The sequence below is a fragment of the Magnolia sinica genome, chromosome 14, assembly GCF_029962835.1.
Source record: "Magnolia sinica isolate HGM2019 chromosome 14, MsV1, whole genome shotgun sequence".
Classification (NCBI taxonomy): domain Eukaryota; kingdom Viridiplantae; phylum Streptophyta; class Magnoliopsida; order Magnoliales; family Magnoliaceae; genus Magnolia; species Magnolia sinica.
Window position 1 is genome coordinate 60,074,686 of NC_080586.1, and position 22,580 is coordinate 60,097,265.

Genomic DNA, 22,580 nt, shown 5'->3' on the forward strand with positions numbered 1-22,580 from the left:
TAAGGGCCCACTTATGGTGGGACTCACCTTGATGTATGCTTTGTATCAAGAGGGGCTCATAGTGGCGGGGCCCCTCCATCACCGTCGATCTTTCTTTCTCTCTCTCTCTCTCTCTCTCTCTCTCTCTTCGTGTGATGGCTAGTGGCCCACCTTGATGCATGATCTAATCCACACCGTCCATGGTGATGTGGACTGCACCATGATGTATTCGTTTCATCTACACCGTCCAGATGATTTGGATGGTGTTGGATTATTTGGACGGCGCTGTACCGGCCTGACCTATGATGTTTGGTTTACATCCACCTCATCCATATCACAGTGGACCGATGCACGTGTGGATCCTCACCGTCCATGGCTTGGACGGTGGGCCACATCGCCTTATGTATTTCATCCAGCGTCCATCTATCTGGACGCTGGTTGCTGCTCAAAAGAAATAAAAAAATAATAATATAATAAAATAATAAATATAATATATATAATATTATATAAAATATACATATATATGGAGGTGGCCACGTACGTGGAACCCATCCCAGGTGGCAGCAACTTGGCTGCTGTAGCGTGAAATAAAATCTACACCGTCCACCGATCTCATGGGACCCACCTGATGAACTGATTGATGACGTATATACAGCAGGTGGGCCACGTACTTGGGACCCACCTGATGAGCAAAATTGGATGGCGCACCGCTCACAGCAATGCCTACTGTGAGTTGACATCAGCGGGTTCTGTGGGACCCACCTCCTTGGATGTATGCGATACATCCAAACTGTTTATACATTTGACGAGTTCATCTCAAGGCTTGAGATTAAAAAATGAAGTACATTCAATTCTATGGTGGGCCACGTATGTGGGCCCCACCTTGATGTATGTTATTCATCCAAACCGTCCATCCACCTAACGTGCTGGCCACCCCACCATTTGATGCATGTGCTACATCTATACTGCCCACCGATGGGCCCCACGACACCAGCAATTCTGTGGGGCCCGCTGGTGTATGTGTTACATCTAAACCATTCACCCATTCGTCTAGATCAAGGTTTGAGACTGAAAATAAGACAGATCTAATATTAAGTGGACCACACTGCAGAAAACAGTGGGATGAACGTTCACCATTGAAAACCCCTTGGGTTACAAGGTTTTGGACCAATATGATATTTGTTTTTCCTTTATATCTAGGTCTTGGTGACCTTATGCACAGACTGGATGGAAAATAAATACTATGGTGGGCCCATTGGAAATTTAATTGTGGAAATCATTATCACCACTGTCATTTATGGTATGGTTCAGATGATCCTTTAGATATGATTCATTTTTTTTCCTTTTTCTTTTTTATAATGCTCTATAATGATCTCTAACAATGGATGAATGGTGTATTTGATTCGGCCCATTTGATTCGGTCCATTTGATTCGACCTATTTGATATGGCCCAATGATATATATATATATATATATATATATATATATATATATGTATATATTAGGCCCGCTTTGATGCAATTGCGGCCCATTTGATGTAGCCCGTTGTGATGTATTTGTGGCCCATTTGATAAGGCTTATTGTGATGTACTTCCGGCCCATATGACGTAGCCCATTGAGATGTATTTGGGGCCCATATGTTGAGGCCCATTAAGATATATTTGAGGCCTAGGTATGAGGCCCACTTGATGGTATTAAGCCCATGTGTAAGGCCCACCTATTATGTATTTGAAACCCATGGGTTATGGCCCATTGTGATGTATTCGAGGCCCATGAGCAAGGCCCGATTTGATGTATTTATGGCCCATGTGCCGAGGCCCATTGTGATGTATATACGACCCATGAGTGAGGCCCATGGTGATGTATAGTAGGCCTTTGTGTGAGGCCATAGGCCCACTTTATGTTTGGCTCTATGTGAGCCACTGCTTGGGAGCAATATTGGTTGAAGGTCCACATTGATGGGTAATGATGGTTGAACGTCCACATTGTGACCTTCCCTTAGGCCTTGTTAGGTCCATTCTCATCATTCTCTTGTGAGTTAACTCAAACGATTGGGCCCCATTGATATTGCTTGATACATCATCGGTCGTCCATCTATGGACCCTGCCTTGCGTCGAGGTTGATTGTTGAGGCTGATTCCAATTCTGATTGTCAAGGCTAATTGCTATTCCGATTGTCAAGGCCAATTATCGAGGCCGATTCCGATTGTCAAGGCCGATTGTTGAGGCCGATTCCAATTCCGATTGTTGAGGCCAATTTCGATTCTGAATGTTAAGGCCAATTCTTATTCCGATTGTCAAGGTCAATTATCAAGGCCGATTCCGATTGTCGAGGCCGATAGTTGAGGCCGATTCCGATTCCGATTGTTGAGGCCAATTTTGATTCCAATTGTTGAGGCCGATTGTTGAGGCCAATTCCGATTCCGATTCCGATTGTCAAGGCTGACTGTTGAGGCCGATTTCGAGGCCGATTGTTGAGGTCGATTCCTATTTCGATTGTCAAGGCCGATTATTAAGGCCGATTTTGATTGTCGACACCGATTGTCGAGGCTAATTCCTATTGTTGAGGCCGATTCTGATTCCGATTATTGAGGCCGATTCCGATTCTGATTATCAAGGCCGATTCCGATTGTGAAGGCTGACTGTTGAGGCCGATTTCGATTTCGATTGTTGAGACCGATTGTTGAGGTTGATTCCTATTCCGATTGTCGATGTCAATTATCAAGGCTTCCGATTGTTGAGGAAGATTGTTGAGGCCGGATATCAAGGTCGATTGTCGAGGTACAATGTGATGTATATGCGGCCCGTATTTGAGGCCCATTATGATGTGCATTCGGCCCGTGTTTGATGCCCAATGTGATGTATATGTGACCCGTATTTGAGGTCCATTGTGATGTGTATTTAGCCCATGTTTAAGGCCCAATGTGATGTATATGAGGCCTATGTGATGAGGCCCATTATGATGCATTTGAGGGCCAGGCAATGGAGCCCATTGTGATGTATGTTAGGCCCATGTAAAAGGCCCATCGTGATGTGTATTAAGCTCTTGAGTGAGGCCCATGGTGTTGTATATTTATCCCTTGAGTGAGGCCATAGGTCCACTATATGTTAGGCTCTATGTGGGCCATTCCTTGGGGGCAATGTTGGTTAAATGTCCACATTATCGAGGTCGATTGTCGATGTTAGTTATTGATACCGATTATGAGTATGTGATAGTATAGCATCATGATACATGCCCATACGCATCATCTGCATGTTTGTTATGAGATGTAGTTGACCATTACATATGTCATTGGGCAGGTTGTTATGAGACTACCTGATAGGTGGAGGTTATCTCACATGAGCGCACGGTATACGCAGGATTGATGTATGAATGGATTGAATGACTCATGCATCTTGCATTGTGTGTTGTGATTACTGTATGCCCTAACAACATCAGGGCGGTAGCCTCCACAAGCATATCGTGGATGGCCAGATGGGATACTAGAAATCTATTATTAGCATCGGGCTGCCATAAATGACCCTGGGTGAAAATTCTTAAACCCTCTTGGTACCAAAAGATGCCCCAATGTTGAGACCGAGTGGATATTTATAAGCGCATGAGGGCCATATTCTAGTAAGTCGCATCTCCCATTGTGTTGTGGTCGGTTGGGAGGGGGTGTGGCCTTACCCGCTTGAGGGAGTAAGTATAGTTAGGCTGAGTTTGACCAGCTCGTGAATGGGTCCGCTATCGACGTGCCGGGTAGATATTGATTGACTACTGGCCAGACGGATAGTGAGGTCTCTTCCACTTACTCAGTTGTGCGCTTGATGGGGCGGCAGGCTGGTGTAGAGTGTATTAGACCCCTGTGATGATATCAAAGATGAACAGTACTGATATGTGTACTTATTGAGCAGGAGTTGCATACTCATTCATTCATTCATTCACTATCCACTTGGGCTGGTGGTGCGTAACTATTTGTTACGTGTACCTTCGCAATGGCTAGGATTTTGGTTGGGGCGTGCGACAAACCTGAGATTAGGAGTTTACCACATTGAGTCTGACTATTCAAATTAGGTATGAGACTGGTTTAGATAGAAGTCCCTTGTAATGGACCCCATAGCCTGCGATATTACGTACAATCATCCCGACTTCACACTCCAGCATGGTCATTCCATTCGCATCGCATATTGCATTACATCCGCAGCATATGACATTTTGGGTTACTATGTTTCTGCATTTATATGGTCTAGATACGGCTGTCGGTATTCGTGAACTCATCAGGAATTGTATATTACATTACATCCTCGGCATCTGATATTTGACTTTTTATAACTCCTCATTTGCATAACTGATCTGTATTGCATACTCTGATATTGTTTGACTCATGGACTTATCAGTATTTTTACTTACTCTGATATCGTATGATTCATGATATTATCAGTATTTTCGACATTGTATGATTATGACGTTGTATTTGTGCGCTTAACACTTATCTTGCCCGCACACTTTCACCACCCTCTAAGCTTTCTATAAGCATATGCACGATAGATGCGTGCATGTGACATTGGTCGCAGCGGCGTTGAGCTTGGAACGTGCAGCTGTCTTCCTAAGCTTTGATTTTATTTTGACATATGTATTTCCCTTTCAGCATTGTATTCAAAGTTTATATTAGTATATATGTGATGATGATGTTGCTTTTGTGATTCGGGTAAACTTGTGGTTATGCTTCTTACGAGATAAATGTACGTTGGAAAATCCTCTTTGTAGGATCCCAGGATCGGAACCTGGCATATGGGCACTAGGAGCTGAGAATGGGGTACTACGGAGGCTGTCGGCATCGGATTCGGCGATTGGGATTCCTGTGAATATGATTTCCGGGTTTAGGGCCTGACAGTCCACTTGATCCAATCGAAAAATGAGTTCGACAACCAACAAAGATATTTCTGGATTTTCTCAATGGGATCGATGGAAGGTTCGATCCTATTAAACGACCTTCGATCCAATCGAATGCCCTTTTGATCCTATCGACAATAATTTGCCCAATTTAGCAACGACTCATATCGAGAGGTGCATTCGACCAAGACGACAATAGTTCGTGATAATTGCTTCCTCTATGAAACTATTTCGACCTCTTCATGTTCATAGTAGACAAATAAACTCGCATAGAGCTCTTCTTTTGAAGCGTAGGGTCCACTGGATTGTCTTGGAATAAATCCAAGCTGTCCACATGAAAGGAGTTTTAATTTCGGATCATTTAACGAAGTTTGAGGGCAGGACTCATCACGGATGGACTACACTGGTGGAAACAATATAAAATTAATGCACATTCCTCATGCAGTTGAAGGGCACAAAGCGCTCCGATTCTTTTTGAAATGGCATCAGTATGACTGCCTAATTAAAATGAATGGATTAAAATAGTCAAGTGATAGCCCTACGAATTGACTCACTGGGGCTTGACTTCCACGACAAGCTATCACCTTATGAACAAATTGTTGACAAAATACATTTTCATCGGTTAGTTAAACCGTCAGGAAATGTCCAGAATGTTAAAAAAATTTTAATTCAATTTCTAGTTTTGCCTTCATTAAATCATAATTGATGTTCATTTTAATTAATAAGTATTGTGATTAGGTGAGGCCGTCCAACCCACGTAGGGGCCTCGCCTCAAGATTACTGTGGGGAATACCATAATGTATGTATTATGTAACCACCATTTCCATCTGTTTTTCCATATTATTTTAAGACATTATCCAAAAAATAAAAATGAAGCAGATCCAATTATCAGGTGGACCATACTATAATAAACAGTGCTGATTGACCGTCCTACCATTAAATATCAGGTGGACCATACTATAATAAACAGTGTTGATTGACCGTCCTACCATTAAAAGCTTCTTAGGGCACACCTTAATGTCTTCGTAGTGATTATTTAGCATCCAATCTGCTGATAAGATCACGTAAGCCTGGATGAAAGAAAAAAAAAAATATTGATCCAAAACTTTTGTGGCCCATTAATAGTCAATCACCACTATTTCTTAAGATATGGTCCACCTGATAATTGGATCTGCTTCATTTTTGGGATGATACCCTTAAATGATCTGGAAAAATGGATGGACGGCGTCGATACATAATACACATATCAAGGTGGGCCCCACAGTAAGGGCCGCAACGTCTTATGTGAGGCTGGGGTTCTCACCTAATCCACTCTCCTCCCTCGACAGCAGACGAGGTTGGCTTAGCCACACGTGTGTATAGTCCTGCTCACCTACACGCAAGCACACGATACATTTTCGCTACCGTGTGAGTTATCCAATCTTTACATAAGGTGGTCCAAGCTGTTTAAATATTTAGGCTTGAAAATCGGAACTTTCGACCCCTATGATAGCCCACAGTGTACAAGACAAATGGACGGTTAACGAAAGATTATTTTAGACTTCTGGTAGCTTCGTAAACTATGGCCCAGCTTAGGAGAAAAATTCCCTCATCTTTTATCCATCAGGTATAATCAGTGAGGTTCACCTGATGGAAGGCGCAGATCTATAACACTTATGCTTGCATGTGGATGGACCGGGATCTACACGCGTGTGGGATTAAAACACACCGCAACAGAAATGTCCCGCACGGTGTTATTTTACTCGGACTCCGGAATCATCGAGGTTGTCGTGTTAGCTTCGGACTCATTTGCGCGAGTTCACCATCCCTTAAAAGACGGCGGTGCCACATGAAACGTCCACATGGCATTGTTTTAAGTCAATCCAGACCTTGCATATAACTGAAACAAGTTGTGGATGGTCCATTAGCTTAAATTAAGCTTAGAAGGTGATCTTACCCATCAATTTCACCCTTCAAAATTCGAACACTCACTATTTACTGTTAACCGTTCATTTGATATCCATCAATTGGACGGGCATATTCGCTGGATCAGTTTAATTTTACGGATATGCTCCATCCACGACTTGGATGGTCCGGATACATACATGACTGGAACGTGATGATTACGAGCCATCAACTCTAGCTCAAGCAGAAAAGATGAAGTGTGAACTGACAGTGGGGGTGTACTAACAAGCTTATCTGAAAAAAAGAAAGAAAAAGGAAGAAGAAAGATAAGAGGAGGTTATTTGATACTCTTGCAGAGTGACTGGTCGATACGCAAGCATCCCTAGCTAGGACACTTGGCATCCGTTTAACCAGCGACCCGGTATAGAACGGTCATCAAGAAGCATCATACATAGGGACATTTTCCTATCTTGTAGATCAACCGTTTATTGAATTGTACCTCAATCTATTAATTAAGTATGCCATTTTACTGTAAATTTTATTTTATAAACCATCTAAATTGTACCTCACCATTTCAACAGTTCACTATCGGATTCTTGCATTCCATATATGCCCTTTCTCTGTGCCCGCGTATCAACTATCCGTCCACGGCAGAGTATCAAAGGTTTTCTCCAAATAAAGCAGAGAGAGAACAAAACGGAGGCGGCAGCTGCGGTGGGTGTGTATGGTCTGAAACAAATGGCAGTGCGGATAGGGATCGCTACAGCCGTCCCTCCTTCCTCTCCCTTCTCGAAATCCCTTCTTCCTACTCCCACTAATCATATAGTACTCGTCGGGAGCACTCTATCCCGTACTCCTCTCCCCCTCTGTGCTCCTTCGCCTAGGACTCGTCGGTCCATCCGCTCGTCTCAGCCGGTCGCTACTGCAGAGGATGTCCCCACCACCTCCTTAGGTCAGACCATTATCTTCTCCGCCTCTCTTCTTTCTCGAATTCCTTTTGTATACGTCACTCTCTCCATGTCATCATCATCATCATCTTCTTCTTCTTTTACTTGTTCTTCTTCTTCTTTTGCCCTCATGTTTCTGGTTCTGAAGGGGAAGTGATAGAGCTGTGTTGGGATGCACGGCTGGATTTGATATCTGGCGTTTGGTTTAATTGGGTGGTGATGGCATAAGTCGGGTGGTTTCTATGCGCAATTGAGATAAATTGCGATAATTATCGTTCACTATACGCAAATGCATTTCATGGGCTGCTTACTTGTTTTGAGTACTAGGAAATGCCACTTGTTTTTGTTTTATTCCCCTTGATTAAACTGATGATTTGCACTTCAATCCAATTGTGGGCGCAAACACTGATTTTTCACTACAGTTTTTGCTAAAAAAATTGAATTCTATGATTTTTCACTCTATCCAGTTGAATTCGTATGGTTTGGTGGTTGAAATGAATAGGGAAGGGAGTAACTTCATAAAAAAAAAAGAAGCAATTAAGACTCAGCTGTTTCTTTGAAAAAAAAATTGTTTCTTTACTTGATGGCCATGTTGAAAAAGAATTGCTGTTTCCCAGTATTAGTAACGAGGAAGAAGTTCCCCAAATTGCGGTTGCATATCTTCGAAGTCCAAATTGAAATTAAGGGCCCATTTGGATACCACCAAATAAGTTACTTTTTCTACTTACAGCAGTAGATAAGTAACTTATTTGAGGTAAGTAAGTTTGGTTTATGATCAATTATAAGTAGTTTTTATTTATTTAAAGTTACTTAATCACTTCAGTTTAATAAGTAGAAATCAAGCTAAGCTACTTAAGGCATAAGTAGCTTAAGTAACTTACAATCCAAATGCCTCCTAAGCGTGGTTGTGATTTTGAGCCCGGACTGTCATTATAAATCGTAAGGAAGCAAACTATAATTTGGCTATTTCCACATTGTTACTGTAATTGCGTTTCTGTTTGATTAGTACATTCAAGACTTGCCCAACAGGTTTGTGTTGGACACGGAATCAACATGGCAATGATTTTAAGCAAGATAAGCAATTGAAAGTGAAGGCTGAATTATAGAAGCTTACAAACTATTGAAGTAAGCCAAAAAAATAAATAAAAAATAAAAAATAATAATCACTAGCAAGCTCTCCTTCATGTCTTTACAAAAAATAACTAGGATAATCAATGGGCTGGGCCCATGCCTAGAAAAGTCAAAATTTTGACTAGGATTGACACTATGAGTCCAGCCCAAACAATTCAGAATCTGTTTCTCTGAGGAAATGAAACAAAATATATGGTAGAAGTAGGACAATTATTGTATGAGTTCTATTCAATGCTAGATGCAAAGGTGCATAATAGGTCTATATGGACATCATGAGCTGTTCTGTAATAAAACTAATTGTTGCTGATGCCTCCCAGTTCCTTCTTCCACAATGCTAGCTTGGAGAAGGAAGATTTAAGAGGGTCCTATGAAGAATGTGTCCAGAAAATCATAATAGAATCTGACCACAACGGCCAAATTTATAATCTTCTTGCATAAGGATAATAGTTTACCTACTAGAAAAGATTTCAAAATCACCACACAAACCTCTATTTTTATATTTTATTTATTTATTGCAATTTCTCAATTATTATATGATGATTTTTTAACTTTCCATTTATAGAAACATATAGACCTAAGTCTGGCCCCTAAACAACACTTTTAGTAGCCGTTGTAATGGGTTTGTAGGTCCAACTCATCTTCTATTGGGAATAATACGTTTCATGCTTTCGACTTCCTTTTTAAGTGGTGATTCACCTCAGTGTGGTGCATGGAACATTGATATTGCATACCCGAATGGAGGTTTCAAAGCCAATGTATACGTGTTTTCCACTCATCCAAGGGCTTGCCTTGAAGGACTGTGATTTGGTACAAGGCAGATTCTGACATTTCTGAACTGTGCAAGTGATGTAATTTCGTCCTCCCTAATGAGTGGAATGGTCGGTTTTATTTATCTATTGCTCATCTCTTGAGCTTTGAGTGACGCCTTTGGGTGCACAGTTGAATTTAGTGGTGAACATTCAGTTCAATCATGTGGAAGTGAACATGGATTTAGAAACCAGTTTTGATGCCCCACTTGGTCACTGGCGAGTCTGGGTTCTATCCTCAATACCGGTTTGACTTGGACAAGTCAAACTAAGTTGTCCAAAACCTTAACATACATTAATGCATGTGTGACTAGTTAGTCAATGAGTCGCAATGTGCGTTTCACCCAAGGTATGCAAAAATGACTACATAACGGCTGTTAAATAAAAGTCCAGTTATGGGGTCATAACAGCTGTAACGGTTGTTATGGAAAAAGCCCCGTAATGGCCCATTACAGGGCCGATACAGGATTAAAAAAAAGAAGCCGTAATGGCTGTTACGGCCACCATTATTGTTACGGAATACCATGGTTTCACCAATGCAAACAAGTCCCATAGTGCCACTCGGCGAGTCAGAATGAGTCCCAACTCCCAAGGGGCTTTTCTGATTTGGGTCAAGGCATAACTCTTTTCTAAATTGGGATCCATTGTGTCTCATCCAGGGTTAATAGTGATACTGAGTCAACTTGGATGTTTGAATCAGCATTGGATGATAGTTTAAACCATGGAATGGTTGAAATTGTAAGGACGATTACTAGGATACATAATGATGAAATAACGTTCTCTGTGTGCGCGTACGTAGTGCACATTTGTGTGCGCGTTGCGTGTCCCTTTTGTTGGGTTAATTTTTTCTAATTGTATTTAACATTCCATACATTTTCTTAACCATCTGGGAAACAACAGTGGTTAAATCTTTTTTTTTTTTTTTTCTTTTTAATATGCAAGAAAAAGGAAATTAGAACAAAACAAAGTAGGATACAAAATACATTGAGCTAAGGGATATCATTTAAGAAACCCCTTCTTGAGCAATGGAATATATTCTATCCTTTGCTTCTATAGATAAATAAGTAAAAGAAACATTAACTTAGTACCCAAAAGAAAAAAAAGGGAACCTTAAGAGACAACATGAAGGATCTAATCTTATTCACAATAAAAGAGAAATGCTAGGGTCCTGAAGTAACACCTGAAGCCCAAGTATCAATTTTGGAGTCTCTTTCCTTGTTTGTTGGCTTGGAGGACTCTTATAAAAGGCACAAGCCCATTTTGAGATCGTCTTTACTTCCAATGCAATTGTTATTGGTTAAGGTTTTGATTTGTTGGCACCAATTGTTTGCAGCAGATGGAAGGGGTTGGCAAGAACTTGATTTTGCCTAACCTTCTAATCTTGGCACTGGAGGAAGCGGATTGCATCCTACCCTCGCCCGTCTCTAGCCACGAACGAGTAGATCTGTGTGAGGGCCCACTGTGATGTATTTGTTTATCCATGCCATCCATCCCTTTTCTCAGATCATTTTAAGGTATGAGCCTAAAAATGAGGTAGATCCAATGCTCAAGTGGACCACACCATAGATGAGTCTTGCATTTAACGCAACCCAAGCTTGCTATTTGGTGTGGTCCACTTGAGCTTTGGATTTGCCTCATTTTTGGGCTCATACCTTAAAATAATCTGAGAAAAGGGATGGACAATGTGGATAAACAGATACATCACGGTGGGCCTCCACATAGATCTGCCCGTTCGTGGTTAGAGAAGGGCAGGGGTAGGACGCAACCTGCTTCCCCATTGGATTTAGCATTAACCAGGATTCATAGAATGCCTTTTGTTTTGTTTTGTTTTTTGTTTTTTGTTTTTGTTTTTTTTTTTTTTTTTTTTTTTTTTTTGAAGCTTTTTTCACCTTATAGGAGATGATAAAGGAAATCTTAAATTCCGTTGGAATGGGATGGGTGGTTCCTATAGCTTCTGTATGATTTTTTGTCAGTTTTTTTTTTGAGATCCCTTGGTAGAGTTGAGTCATGTTAGAGATAAAGGAATGATCCTTCTCATGTTGCATTGTATTATCTTTATATGTGAGCAACATACGATATATTAATTCACTATGGTAGGTACACACCATTCTAGAAGGAATTCTCATGCCCAACAGTTTCCCTAAGACACTTTATTGACATTTCACTAGGTCCAAGAATGGATAAAGTATCTTTTTAGTTACTAGCCAATTTCACTGTTGACCTTTAGAACCTTTTAATTTTTTCATTTTTTTTTGAAAACTAGTGACCTTTGGTTTGAGCCCATAGCTCAATGTAGAAGTAGAGTTCAGTAGAAGAAGAGAGGAGAAGAAACAAGGAGGGAAGTAGAAGAAGAAGAAGAAGAGAGAGAGAGAGAGAGAGAGAGAGAGAGAGAGAGAGAGAGAGAGAGAGAGAGAGAGAAGGGACGACTAGGGCAATCAATTGTGTATGTAGTGGACGACTAGGGCAATCAATTGTGTATGTAGTATTGACTTACAAGTTACACTTACACACCTTTATTATTATTAACATGTGCAAAGTATAGTACTCTAGCAGAGTACTCAAGCCTATATATACACACACAGAAAAAAAGAAAAAGAAAATACTATTTACATATATATTCTCAATACTCCCCCCTTAAGTTGGAGCATAGATGTCAATCATGCCCAACTTGTCTACAAGATGATGGTTGGAAAATTCACAAGTAATAGAAGGAAAAATGAGTTTCAATCTTGATAACTATGGACATCTTAAGCGACAATGACATTTGGACATAGACTCTCTATCTAATGACAAAACACTTATAAGACTATCAAGTGTATCATCCAAGAAGTAAATCTCTCATCTTTAGAATCTAGGGATTCATCCAAGATATGAGAAAGTCTCCATTTTCCTCCCAAAATTAGCTTGATGGATTGAGCCCATTGTAAATAATTGTTCCTATTCAACATAACGGTTGTAATCAACAACGTGTGAGAATAGAGGGCCTCACAAGAGCTCCAACAGTGAACTTATCATCCATACTAGATCTATAAAAAGGGTTGATAATTAAAAGAACCACAAGGAGACAACAAATACACCTAACTTTTTGTGTATATATATGCTAGATATCTTCCCTTTGCTTGATCTTTTTTTTGGGAAAAGAGGGCAAAAAATGGTAGAATCGCTCATCAAACCTCAAAAGAAGAAGAAGAAGAAGAAAAGAAAAAAGAAGAAGATAAAAATCCAATCAATATGCAAATAGTAGCTATGGATGATCAATAACTGTAAATCTAACCAAACCATAAATCGCTTCAATTGAGAGAAATTTTAGAAAGACTCAAATTTGGGGCTTTTCTGAAAATACATTGGAGGGCTCGAAACTCACCTTGAACTAGCTCAAAAAAAAAAAAAAAAAAAAAAAACCTACAAAATTCACCATAAATCTTCTAAATTTGAGATCTTCCAAACCATACCCATCATAGGGTACATGCTTGTATTGATAATATAGATGCTGATGTTAGCCGTATGGATGCTGACGTCAACTGTACGGATGTTGACGTTGTTGCGTGGCACGCCAACAACGCAGTGAATCGAGATCCAATCTCCAGTCTCACCCACAAACGATAAACAAGAAAAAAATATAGACTAGAAACAGAATCAAAGCATTCCAAACAAACCACAAGACAAGATATATGTGGAAAAACCCCAATAAGGGTAAAAAACCACGGATGCAAACTTCCACTATGAAGAAAAACGAACATTACAAGGCAATATACTAACCTCTCCCTTGGAAGTACAAAGAAAACCCTTTTCCCACACCTTAGAATTATTTCCCATCCACTAGAAAAGCTTTCCCATCCACTAGAAAAGCTTTCCCATACCCTAAAAGAGCCCTAGGGACACCTATTTATAGTTTATGCAACTCCCCTTTCGCACCTATGTGAAAACCGACTCAAATTTTCGCAGTCCGTATCAAAACCGGACTCAAATCTGCGTAAGCTTGACTGGTCGTGAGGAGTCTTCGACCGGTCGAGTGGCACCCTCGACCGGTCGAGCACATCCCACGACTGGTCGAGCACCTCGGAAATCCAAAATCCTAACTCGCTGGAAAACAAGTCTTCAAGCCTGAAGACCAATCAAAGCTGAACGGAGCTTGAGCTTCTCCTGTGTGACCGCCTTGGTCAGCATATCCGCAGGATTCTCACTTGTATGAATCTTCTCCAGAGTAATCGATTCATCTTCCAGTAACGAACGTATGAAGTGATATCTGGTGTCAATATGCTCGGTCCTTGAATGAAAGGCTGAATTCTTAACCAAGTGTATTGCACTCTGACTGTCACTGTACAGCTTGCAATCTACTTGCTTCTTACCTAACTCTTCCATGAAACCTTGCATCCACACCATCTCCTTGCACGCTTCTGTAGCCGCAACATATTCTGCTTCCGTCATACTGATAAATACTATCTTCTGTAACTGAGAGACCCAATTGACTGTAGCACTACCCAGAGAAAAAACATAACCTGTAGTGCTTCTTCTGCTGTTGATATCTCTTGCCAAATCTGAATCTACGTAGCCTTGTAGCTTGATTTCCGATCCTCCATAACACAGCCCTACATCCTTAGTACCTACTATGTATCTAAGGATCCACTTCACAGCTTCCCAATGTTGCGCATGAACCTGCTAACAACTCCCACTGCTTGAGTAATGTCTGGTCTTGTGCTTACTATAGCATACATGAGATTTCCAATAGCTGACGTGTATGGGACTTTAGCCATGTAGTCCCGTTCCTCCTACGTCTTTGCACCTTGCTCCTTAGATAGCTTAAAGTGGTTGGCTAATGGTGTGCTAACTGGCTTAGCACCTCCTATATTGTATCGATCAAGTACCTTGGCTATGTACTCTGCCCGTGACAAAACCAGTTTCTTGTTTTCCTTGTCACTCTTTATCCTCATACCTAGGATTTGTTTTGTAGCTCCTAAATCCTTCATGACAAATTTTCTAAACAGTTGTCTTTTGAGATCTGAGATGTCTTTCATGCTTGAACCGGCCACAAGCATATCATCAACGTACGGAAGAAAGATGATGTATGACGTATCAAACTTCTTCAAATAACAACAGTGGTCTGCATGACATCTCCTAAAACCGTTTCTCGACAGGAAACTGTCGAACTTCTTATATCACTGCTTCGGGGCCTGCTTCAGGCCATATAGACTCTCCTTCAGTCTGCACACTTTGTTCTCTTTTCCTGGTACCACGTATCCTGTCGGCTGATGTATATATATCTCTTCTTCAAGGTCCCCATGAAGAAAGGCTGTCTTAACGTCTAACTGCTCTAGATGTAAGTCCTTTGTAGCCACTATACTCAAGACCATGCGAATCGTAGACATTTTCACTACAGGTGAAAATATTTCAGTGAAATCGATACCTGCATTTTGTTGAAACCCTTTTACAACCAGTCTAGCCTTGTACCGTTTCGAACCATCGTGCTCCTCCTTCAGTCTGTAAACTCACTTGTTATGAAGAGCTTTCTTACCCTTGGGTAGAGTGACTAGCTCCCTTGTACGATTAGACTCAAGAGAGTCCATCTCTTCATCCATGGCTTGCTCCCACTTAACCCGTGTATCCGACTGTAATGCCTCTTCAAAACACTCTGGTTCACCATTATCTGTCAGCAGTAGATAATGTAAGGAGGGTGAGTATCGGACCATGGGTCTCCTCTCTCGAGTGGACCTCCTCACAACCGGTGTCTGTGGCTCTACCTCATAATGCTCCTGTGTATGATCTTGTGGCGCTGTAACACCCGTGTCCGGTAACTCTTCCAACTCTACGAATTCTTTTTCCTCGGCCTTATTTTCCTGCACACCATCCTTATGCATCACTTTTTTATTGAAGACTACGTCCTTGCTTTTGATGATTTTCCTGTTTTCTGCATCTCAGAACCTGTAGCCAAAATCATGTTGCCCGTAGCCTATAAACGTGCACCTCCTGGACTTCGCATCCTGCTTGTTTTTGTGCTCTGCATCAATGTGAACATATAAAGTGCAACCAAACACTCTGAGATGTGCAAGGTTCACTTCTTTCCCAGTCCATGTTTCTTCTATTAGCCCACCATCCAATGGTACTGAGGGACTTCTATTGATGAGATATGCGACAGTATTCACAGCATTTGCCTAAAAGGTCTTGGGCAACCCTGCATGTAACCTCATGCTCCTGGCGCGCTTAAGGATGGTCCTATTAATGCGCTCAGCCACACCATTCTGCTGTGGTGTCTCTGGAATCGTTTTCTAATGTTTGATTCCATTTGCTGCACAATACTCCTCAAATCTCTTATCACAGTATTCTCCTCCATTATCTGATCTGAGACATTTTACTGTTTTACCTGTCTCGTTTTCCACCATTATTTTTCACTTCTTAAATACATTAAGTACATCAGATTTATGCTTTAAGAAATAGACCCACAGTTTTCTACTAGCATCATCAATAAAAGAAACAAAGTAACGTGAGCCACCAAGAGAATACCTGTGCCGGTCCCCACACATCAGTGTGTACAAGCTCCAACAGATGCGTCTTTGGAGCGCGTCCTGTGTTCTTGAAACCTACCCTCTTCTGCTTGCCATACACGCAATCCTCGCAGAATTCTAAGTCAATAGACTTCAGCCCTGGTAGCTTCCCTTTTGACAATAGCACTTTCATCCCTTTCTCACTCATATGTCCCAACTTCTGATACCATAACTGCCAATTCACTCCAGTTGATGCGACTGCGAGTGAACTATACGATCCTGAAGTCACTTACAAAGTACCTTCCTTCTTGCCTCGAGATATCACCAAGGCACCTTTTGTGATCTTCCAGGAATCACTAGTGAATGTCGTCACATAACCGGTATCGGCCAACTGCCCCACTGAGATCAAGTTTCGTTTCAAACTCGGTACATGTCTGACATCCTTCAATTTTAAAGTCGTTCCGTCTTTCTGATTGACATGAACGTCTCCCTTTCCAACAATACTGCACGGCTCATCATCACCCAGGTAGACTCTCCTGAAGTCACCTGATACACAATTACGCAGAACTTCCTTACATGAAGTGACATGAAACGAAGTACTCGAGTTTATAACCCAAGACTCATTCCTCGCATCAAGAGACAAGATCAACGCCTCTATGTCACTCTCCTCAGATTGATTCACTGAATCCTTCCCACCTTGAGAGCTTCCTTCTTGTTTCTTGAGCGCCTTGTAATCACGTTTCATGTGCCCCTTCTTTCCGTAATGCCAACACCCGTCTTTGTCTTTCTGTCCCTTGAACTTCTTCCTCGACTTAAAACGTCCGTGTTTATTGCCTCATTTGTTCAGCGATCTTTCTCTTTCTTCAACATTTAGAGCATTCCCTGAATCCCATGAAACTCCTGATGCCTTTCTTTTAGATACTTCGCTGAGAATTAACCGGCCATATCATCAAATTTCAGCTTTGTCGACCCTGAAGAATTGCTCACATCAATCACCAAACCATCCCAACTGTCTTGCAGACTAGATAAGATCAATAACGCCCTAACCTCATCCTAAAAAACAATGCCAACGGATTCCAACTGGCTCGTGACTGTATTGAACTTGTTTAGATGTTCGGCCACGTTCCCACCATCTGACATCTTCATGTTGAATGGCTGTTTCATAAGATGAACCTTGTTGGATGCTGAGGGTTTTTCATACATGGTGGTTAGGGCTTCCATTAATTCTTTTGTGGTTTTCGCCTTGGATATATTGAAGGCGACGCTCTTAGACAAAGAGAGTCGGATCGTTCTTAAAGCCTTCCAATCCAATAAAAATCATTCATCATTTGTCATCTTTTCTGGTTTCTTCTTTTCCTCCTATAGGAATATAGAAGTCCTTCTGATACAGAAAATACTCCATCTGCATCTTTCAGAAGGCAAAGTTTGAACCATCAAACTTCTCTATTCTAGTCTTCCCTTTTTCCGTCATCGCTCCCAGTAGAACTAGACCAATAGCTCTGATACCAGTTGTTGCGCAGCACGTCAACAACGCAGTGAACTGAGATCCAAACTCCGGTATCACTCACAAACGATAAACAAGAAGAAATATAGACTATAAAGAGAATCAAAGCATTCCAAACAAACCACAAGACAATATACGTGGAAAAACCCCAACAAGGGTAAAAAACCACGGATGCAAACTTCCACTATGAAGAAAAATGAAGATTAGAAGGCAATATACTAACCTCTCCCTTGGAAGTACAGAGAAAACCCTTTGCTCACACCTTAGAATTATTTCCTATCCACTAGAAAAGTTTTCCCATCTACTAGAAAAGCCCTAGGGACACCTATTTATAGTTTAGGCAATTCCCCTTTCGCACCTCTACGAAAATCGACTCAAATTTCCGCAGTCCGTATCAAAACCGGACTCAAATCTGCGTAAGCTTGACTGGTCATGAGGAGTCTTCGACTGGTCGAGCACATCCCACGACTGGTCGAGCACCTTGGAAATCCAAAATCCCCACTCGCTGGAAAACGAGTCGAGCTAGTCCATGACTGGTTGAGCGGGCCACTCGACCGGTCTAGCAGGTCACTCGACTGGTCGAGCGGCCGTCCAGATGTGGCTCCACATCTCAACAGACGTCAGCACATTACAATGTTAACTATTGTACCAGAAGCAAAGGCTATGCTGTGATACCAAGTAGATTTTAATAGAAGAAGAGAGGAGAAGAAATAAGGAGGGAAGTAGAAGGTGGAAAGAACGAGAAAGAATGAAAGAAAGAAGGGACGACTAGCTAGGGCAATTGGTTGTGTATGTAGAATTGACTCACGAACCTTTATTATTATTAACATGTGCAAAGTGTAATACTCCAACAGAGTATACAAGCCTATGTACATACACTAAAAAAAAAAATAGAAGGACAAAAGAAAAAGAAATATACCTTTTACATACATATTCTCAATAGTAGACAGCGTGTTTTTCAGCATTGTAGTCTCGGGTTTTAGCCATGATTAGAGCATGGAATAATTTTTCAACGGACAATCAATTTTTCATTATTTTTCAATTAATTATATACCCTAACATTAGAAATATAGATTTCTTGACTATGTGCTAAGTGTAAATTGATTTATGGTTGTGGTTGTAAAGTTCCTTATATGTGTACAATTAGTTTCAATAATTACTAATTTTTCTGAAGGGTGTTCAATTAATCACTATTGCTGATGTATCCTGTATTTTAATTCTTTTTTGCATGTAGGCATTAGTACTGCAATCATATAGGATAAGACCCATATACTAATGATAAGATTCTTGTTTCTGTAGAATATTTATAGTCTGGAACTAAAAAAATTGTTTCCCTTGCAGTTCCTGGTACGGGTGTCGAAAATTTAGTAATCATAGGTTCTGGTCCTGCTGGATACACAGCGGCAATTTATTCAGCTCGTGCAAATTTGAAGCCTATAGTATTTGAAGGTTATCAAGTTGGTGGTGTTCCAGGAGGGCAGTTGATGACTACCACTGAAGTTGAGAATTTCCCTGGTTTTCCTGATGGAATAAGTGGCCCTGATCTGATGGATCGGTTAGTAAATTATGAAAACAGATTTTATGTTTTTCTTTAGTTCTCCCTTCAAACCTTCAAAATTTATTGCATTTTTTTTTTTTTTTTTGGGTTCCCCCACATCTTTGATGTCCCACCTTTCATTGTGTATGGACCTTTTTTCTGGACTATTGTGGGTGCTTGCGGTTTCAGAATTTAAGATAACTGTCCTGAGATAATTCAATTGACTAGGATGCGTCGGCAAGCGGAGCGCTGGGGTGCAGAGCTTTTCCAAGAAGACGTGGAATTTATTGATGTGAAGAGCAGTCCCTTCACCATACGGAGCAGTGAACGTGAGGTGATGTCATCTTGTACCATGAAATATTTGCATATAAAATGCTTACGTAAGTCCTATCCACAATAACATGCATTGAAGTCCCATAAACTGACCTAGATAGTGTGTCAAATATGTACGGGAATATATACACCTCTGTTGTTACCTCTTGTGATGTCTACCTTCACATGGAATCCTAACCCTGTTCTTGAACACAAACATGAATCTAATTCTTTTGTTAGTCCGTCACATCATTAATGGCATTGAAGATGATAAGCCCAACAAATTTTGGGTAATGTCCTGTGTGTGTGTCCTTGCTTTTGAACACAAACATGGATCTAATTCTTTTGTATGTTTGTCACATCATTGACGACATTGAAGATGATAAGCCCAACAAATTTTGGGTAATGTCCCATGTGTGTGTGTGTGCATGCGAGCCTCATTTTTTTATTTTTTATTTTTTTGAATGGTGGCAAAATTTATTAGCTCAACATGAAAGGAATACAAAAACCAAGCAATAGAGATTGTTGGGCAGAAAGTATGGTCACAAAAGAGTTGATGAGGACATCTGAGCACCATTCAAAGTATACCAGAGCAAGAGGAGAGCTTTAGCCCCAGTTCCAGCATCTCTATGGTTGGATGATCATTATATGGGGCCCGGATCGAGTACATAGCCACATTGGAAGACCCAACATGCATGTTCATGCATCTTTGAAGACCCCATATTGGGAAGATGCATGTTGGCTGCATATAGGAGCTTATTGGACGCATCTAAACCGTTGGATTTTGAGTGTTGGATCATCTAGACCGTTGAATTTCGGGTATTGGATCATCCGGACTGTTCATCATTGGGCCATCTTGACCGTAGACATCATGAGACATTAGTTTAGACATCATGAGACATTAGTTTGGTTATTTCCTTAGTTATTTTATTTATTCTGTGGGTTGTTTTCTATTTTAGTTGATTCAGGGGGTATTTTGGATACTTTAGAATCATAAGGGTGTTCTTGTAAAAAGACCCCAATTAGTTTATAAAGGGTTGGGCGTGTGAACCTTGGAGCATTATTTTGCATTAAATGAAATTTATGTCTTTTGCTTTTGAGCAACAAGAAAACCTCCTGTGAATGGAGATGGTGTGAAGCCATGGAGTGATTCTACTTATCTTCCTCTCTTATTCTCTTATTCTTAAAGGTATTATCTCCATTTTCTTTTCTTCTCTCTACTTCCCTCGATCTCTCCATATTTTTATCTCCATTTATTTTCATTGTCTTCCTCAAAACTACACCCCAATCAAACCCTAATCCATCCAAACCTTAACCCAATCAAGCCCTAACCCATCCAAACCCAATCCAACGTACCCCAACCCAAGCCTGTGTTCGTACGGTCGTACGGACACACGTGCACTGCTGTCTGTAGGAACAATCCCGTTTGTTCTGTGGCCCTCTTTTTTCATCTCCCTCATTCCTCTCTATTCTTTTACTTTAATCCTAAGCCCCATTTCTCAAAACCCCAGTTCTCAAGACCCTAATTCTCACAACCCTAGATTCCTAATTCCCAAACCTAAATCTCCAATTCCCAAAATCTAAAACCCTAAACCTAAACCTAGTTAGCCAAAATCCTAAAATCAAGTGAATCCCTTTGAATTAGGAATAATCCCTATGCTTGTTGGAAGTTCTACCTTCCATAGTTCCTAATCGACTCATATTTTGTTAGATTTGCATTGCGGGATTATTTCTAGCTTTGAATTGGAACATGTTTTGTTACTTGGATTCCTTAACTTTGTGATAGAGTAGTTTTATTTTGTGTTTTGATTACTTTAATTAATCCATTCTTTAGTTTTAGCACATCATTCTAGGTTAGACCATTCGTCCTGCATCAAATTTTAGTATCAGAGCCCCAGGTTCGCATAGGGTTTAGTGAGTCCATTGCATTGGAGTCTAGGGTTTTCATAGTGCCGCGTCTAGAGTTAACTACTTTTTCCATCTTCATCACATTACGTTTAGGGAATTTAGTTGTTAGTCCTTCCTAGTTAGCGACTTAGCGTGCCCAGTTTTGGCCCACCCGTAATGGGCATGGTTTTGGTATACACCCCACAATGTATTCAAAATATCTTGTCGAGGCTATCAATGCCATCAATAACTGTCTCGCGGCCATCGAGGCCCAAAATAAAACCACCAGTAACGGACCGACATCCCTCCGGAATGAGATCAATACTCGCATGACCGAGTTGAAAACTTCCCTCCATGCAGACCGTGAAAATTTGGAAGATGACCAATCCCAGGCGGGAAGTCAAGGTGGAGGGTGTGGTTAAGGTGTTGGCCGTGGTGGGGGGCGTACCCAACCGCCCCTTGGAGAGTACCAAACCCGCCCCGATCCCGATGAGCGAGTGATGTAGAGCGTAATGATTGAAGCACCGAGTTATGACGGTCGCTTTTACCCAAATGCATTCCTCAACTTGCTTGTAGACATAGATCATTATTTTGAGTGGTAGGATATGTCTGATAGCCGTCAAGTGAGGTTCGCAAAGATGAAATTGGTGGGCCAAGCCAAACTATTTTGGATGAATGTTGAGCGGGATATTGAGAGGTCCAGTGAAGATCCAATCTCACAGTGGACTGAGATGAAAGAGATCTTAAAGGAAAAGTATCTTCCTATCTCTTACCGCTAGAGGCTCGTGGATTAGTAGTAGTCCCTCCATCAGGGATCTATGCCCGCTGTTGTTTACATCACAAAATTTGATGAGTATATATTGTGATGTAACATCAGGGAGGACCCGTTAGTAACCCTTTCTCGTTTCAAAATGGGCCTCCGACTCGAGCTTTAGCGTGAGCTCGTTCCTCATGACATCAACACCTTTGAGCATGCATATCAAGTGGTGCAAGAACTCAAGCGGTATCTGAAATCGTAATTCGTGAGTAATGCAGGGATGAACGTGATGAGGTCGATCACCGTCTTCCTCAAGCATAACTACTCCGAATCCACGGAGCTTCTCTGGACTCCTCACAAAGACTTCTCGAATCCATGAGGAAAAAACAAAAAAATAGAAAATAAATTCTATAAAATTCGTAATTTGATTGATGATTGAAATAAACGAGTTCACAACCCTTTAAATAGGGATACTAAGCCAT

General features: G+C 41.0%; 1 protein-coding gene across 1 annotated transcript in view; it reads left to right on the forward strand.

Moving 5' to 3' along the window:
• Window positions 1-7,435: 7,435 nt before the first annotated feature.
• The window catches only part of LOC131225872 (thioredoxin reductase NTRC), a 122,526-nt gene continuing 107,381 nt past the window's right edge, over window positions 7,436-22,580 (forward strand). Inside the window, exons 1-3 of the mRNA XM_058221473.1 lie at window positions 7,436-7,690; window positions 18,947-19,160; window positions 19,371-19,476. Coding sequence (XP_058077456.1) covers window positions 7,477-7,690; window positions 18,947-19,160; window positions 19,371-19,476 — 534 coding nt within the window. The 5' untranslated portion in view covers window positions 7,436-7,476. The remainder of the gene's footprint in view (window positions 7,691-18,946; window positions 19,161-19,370; window positions 19,477-22,580) is intronic.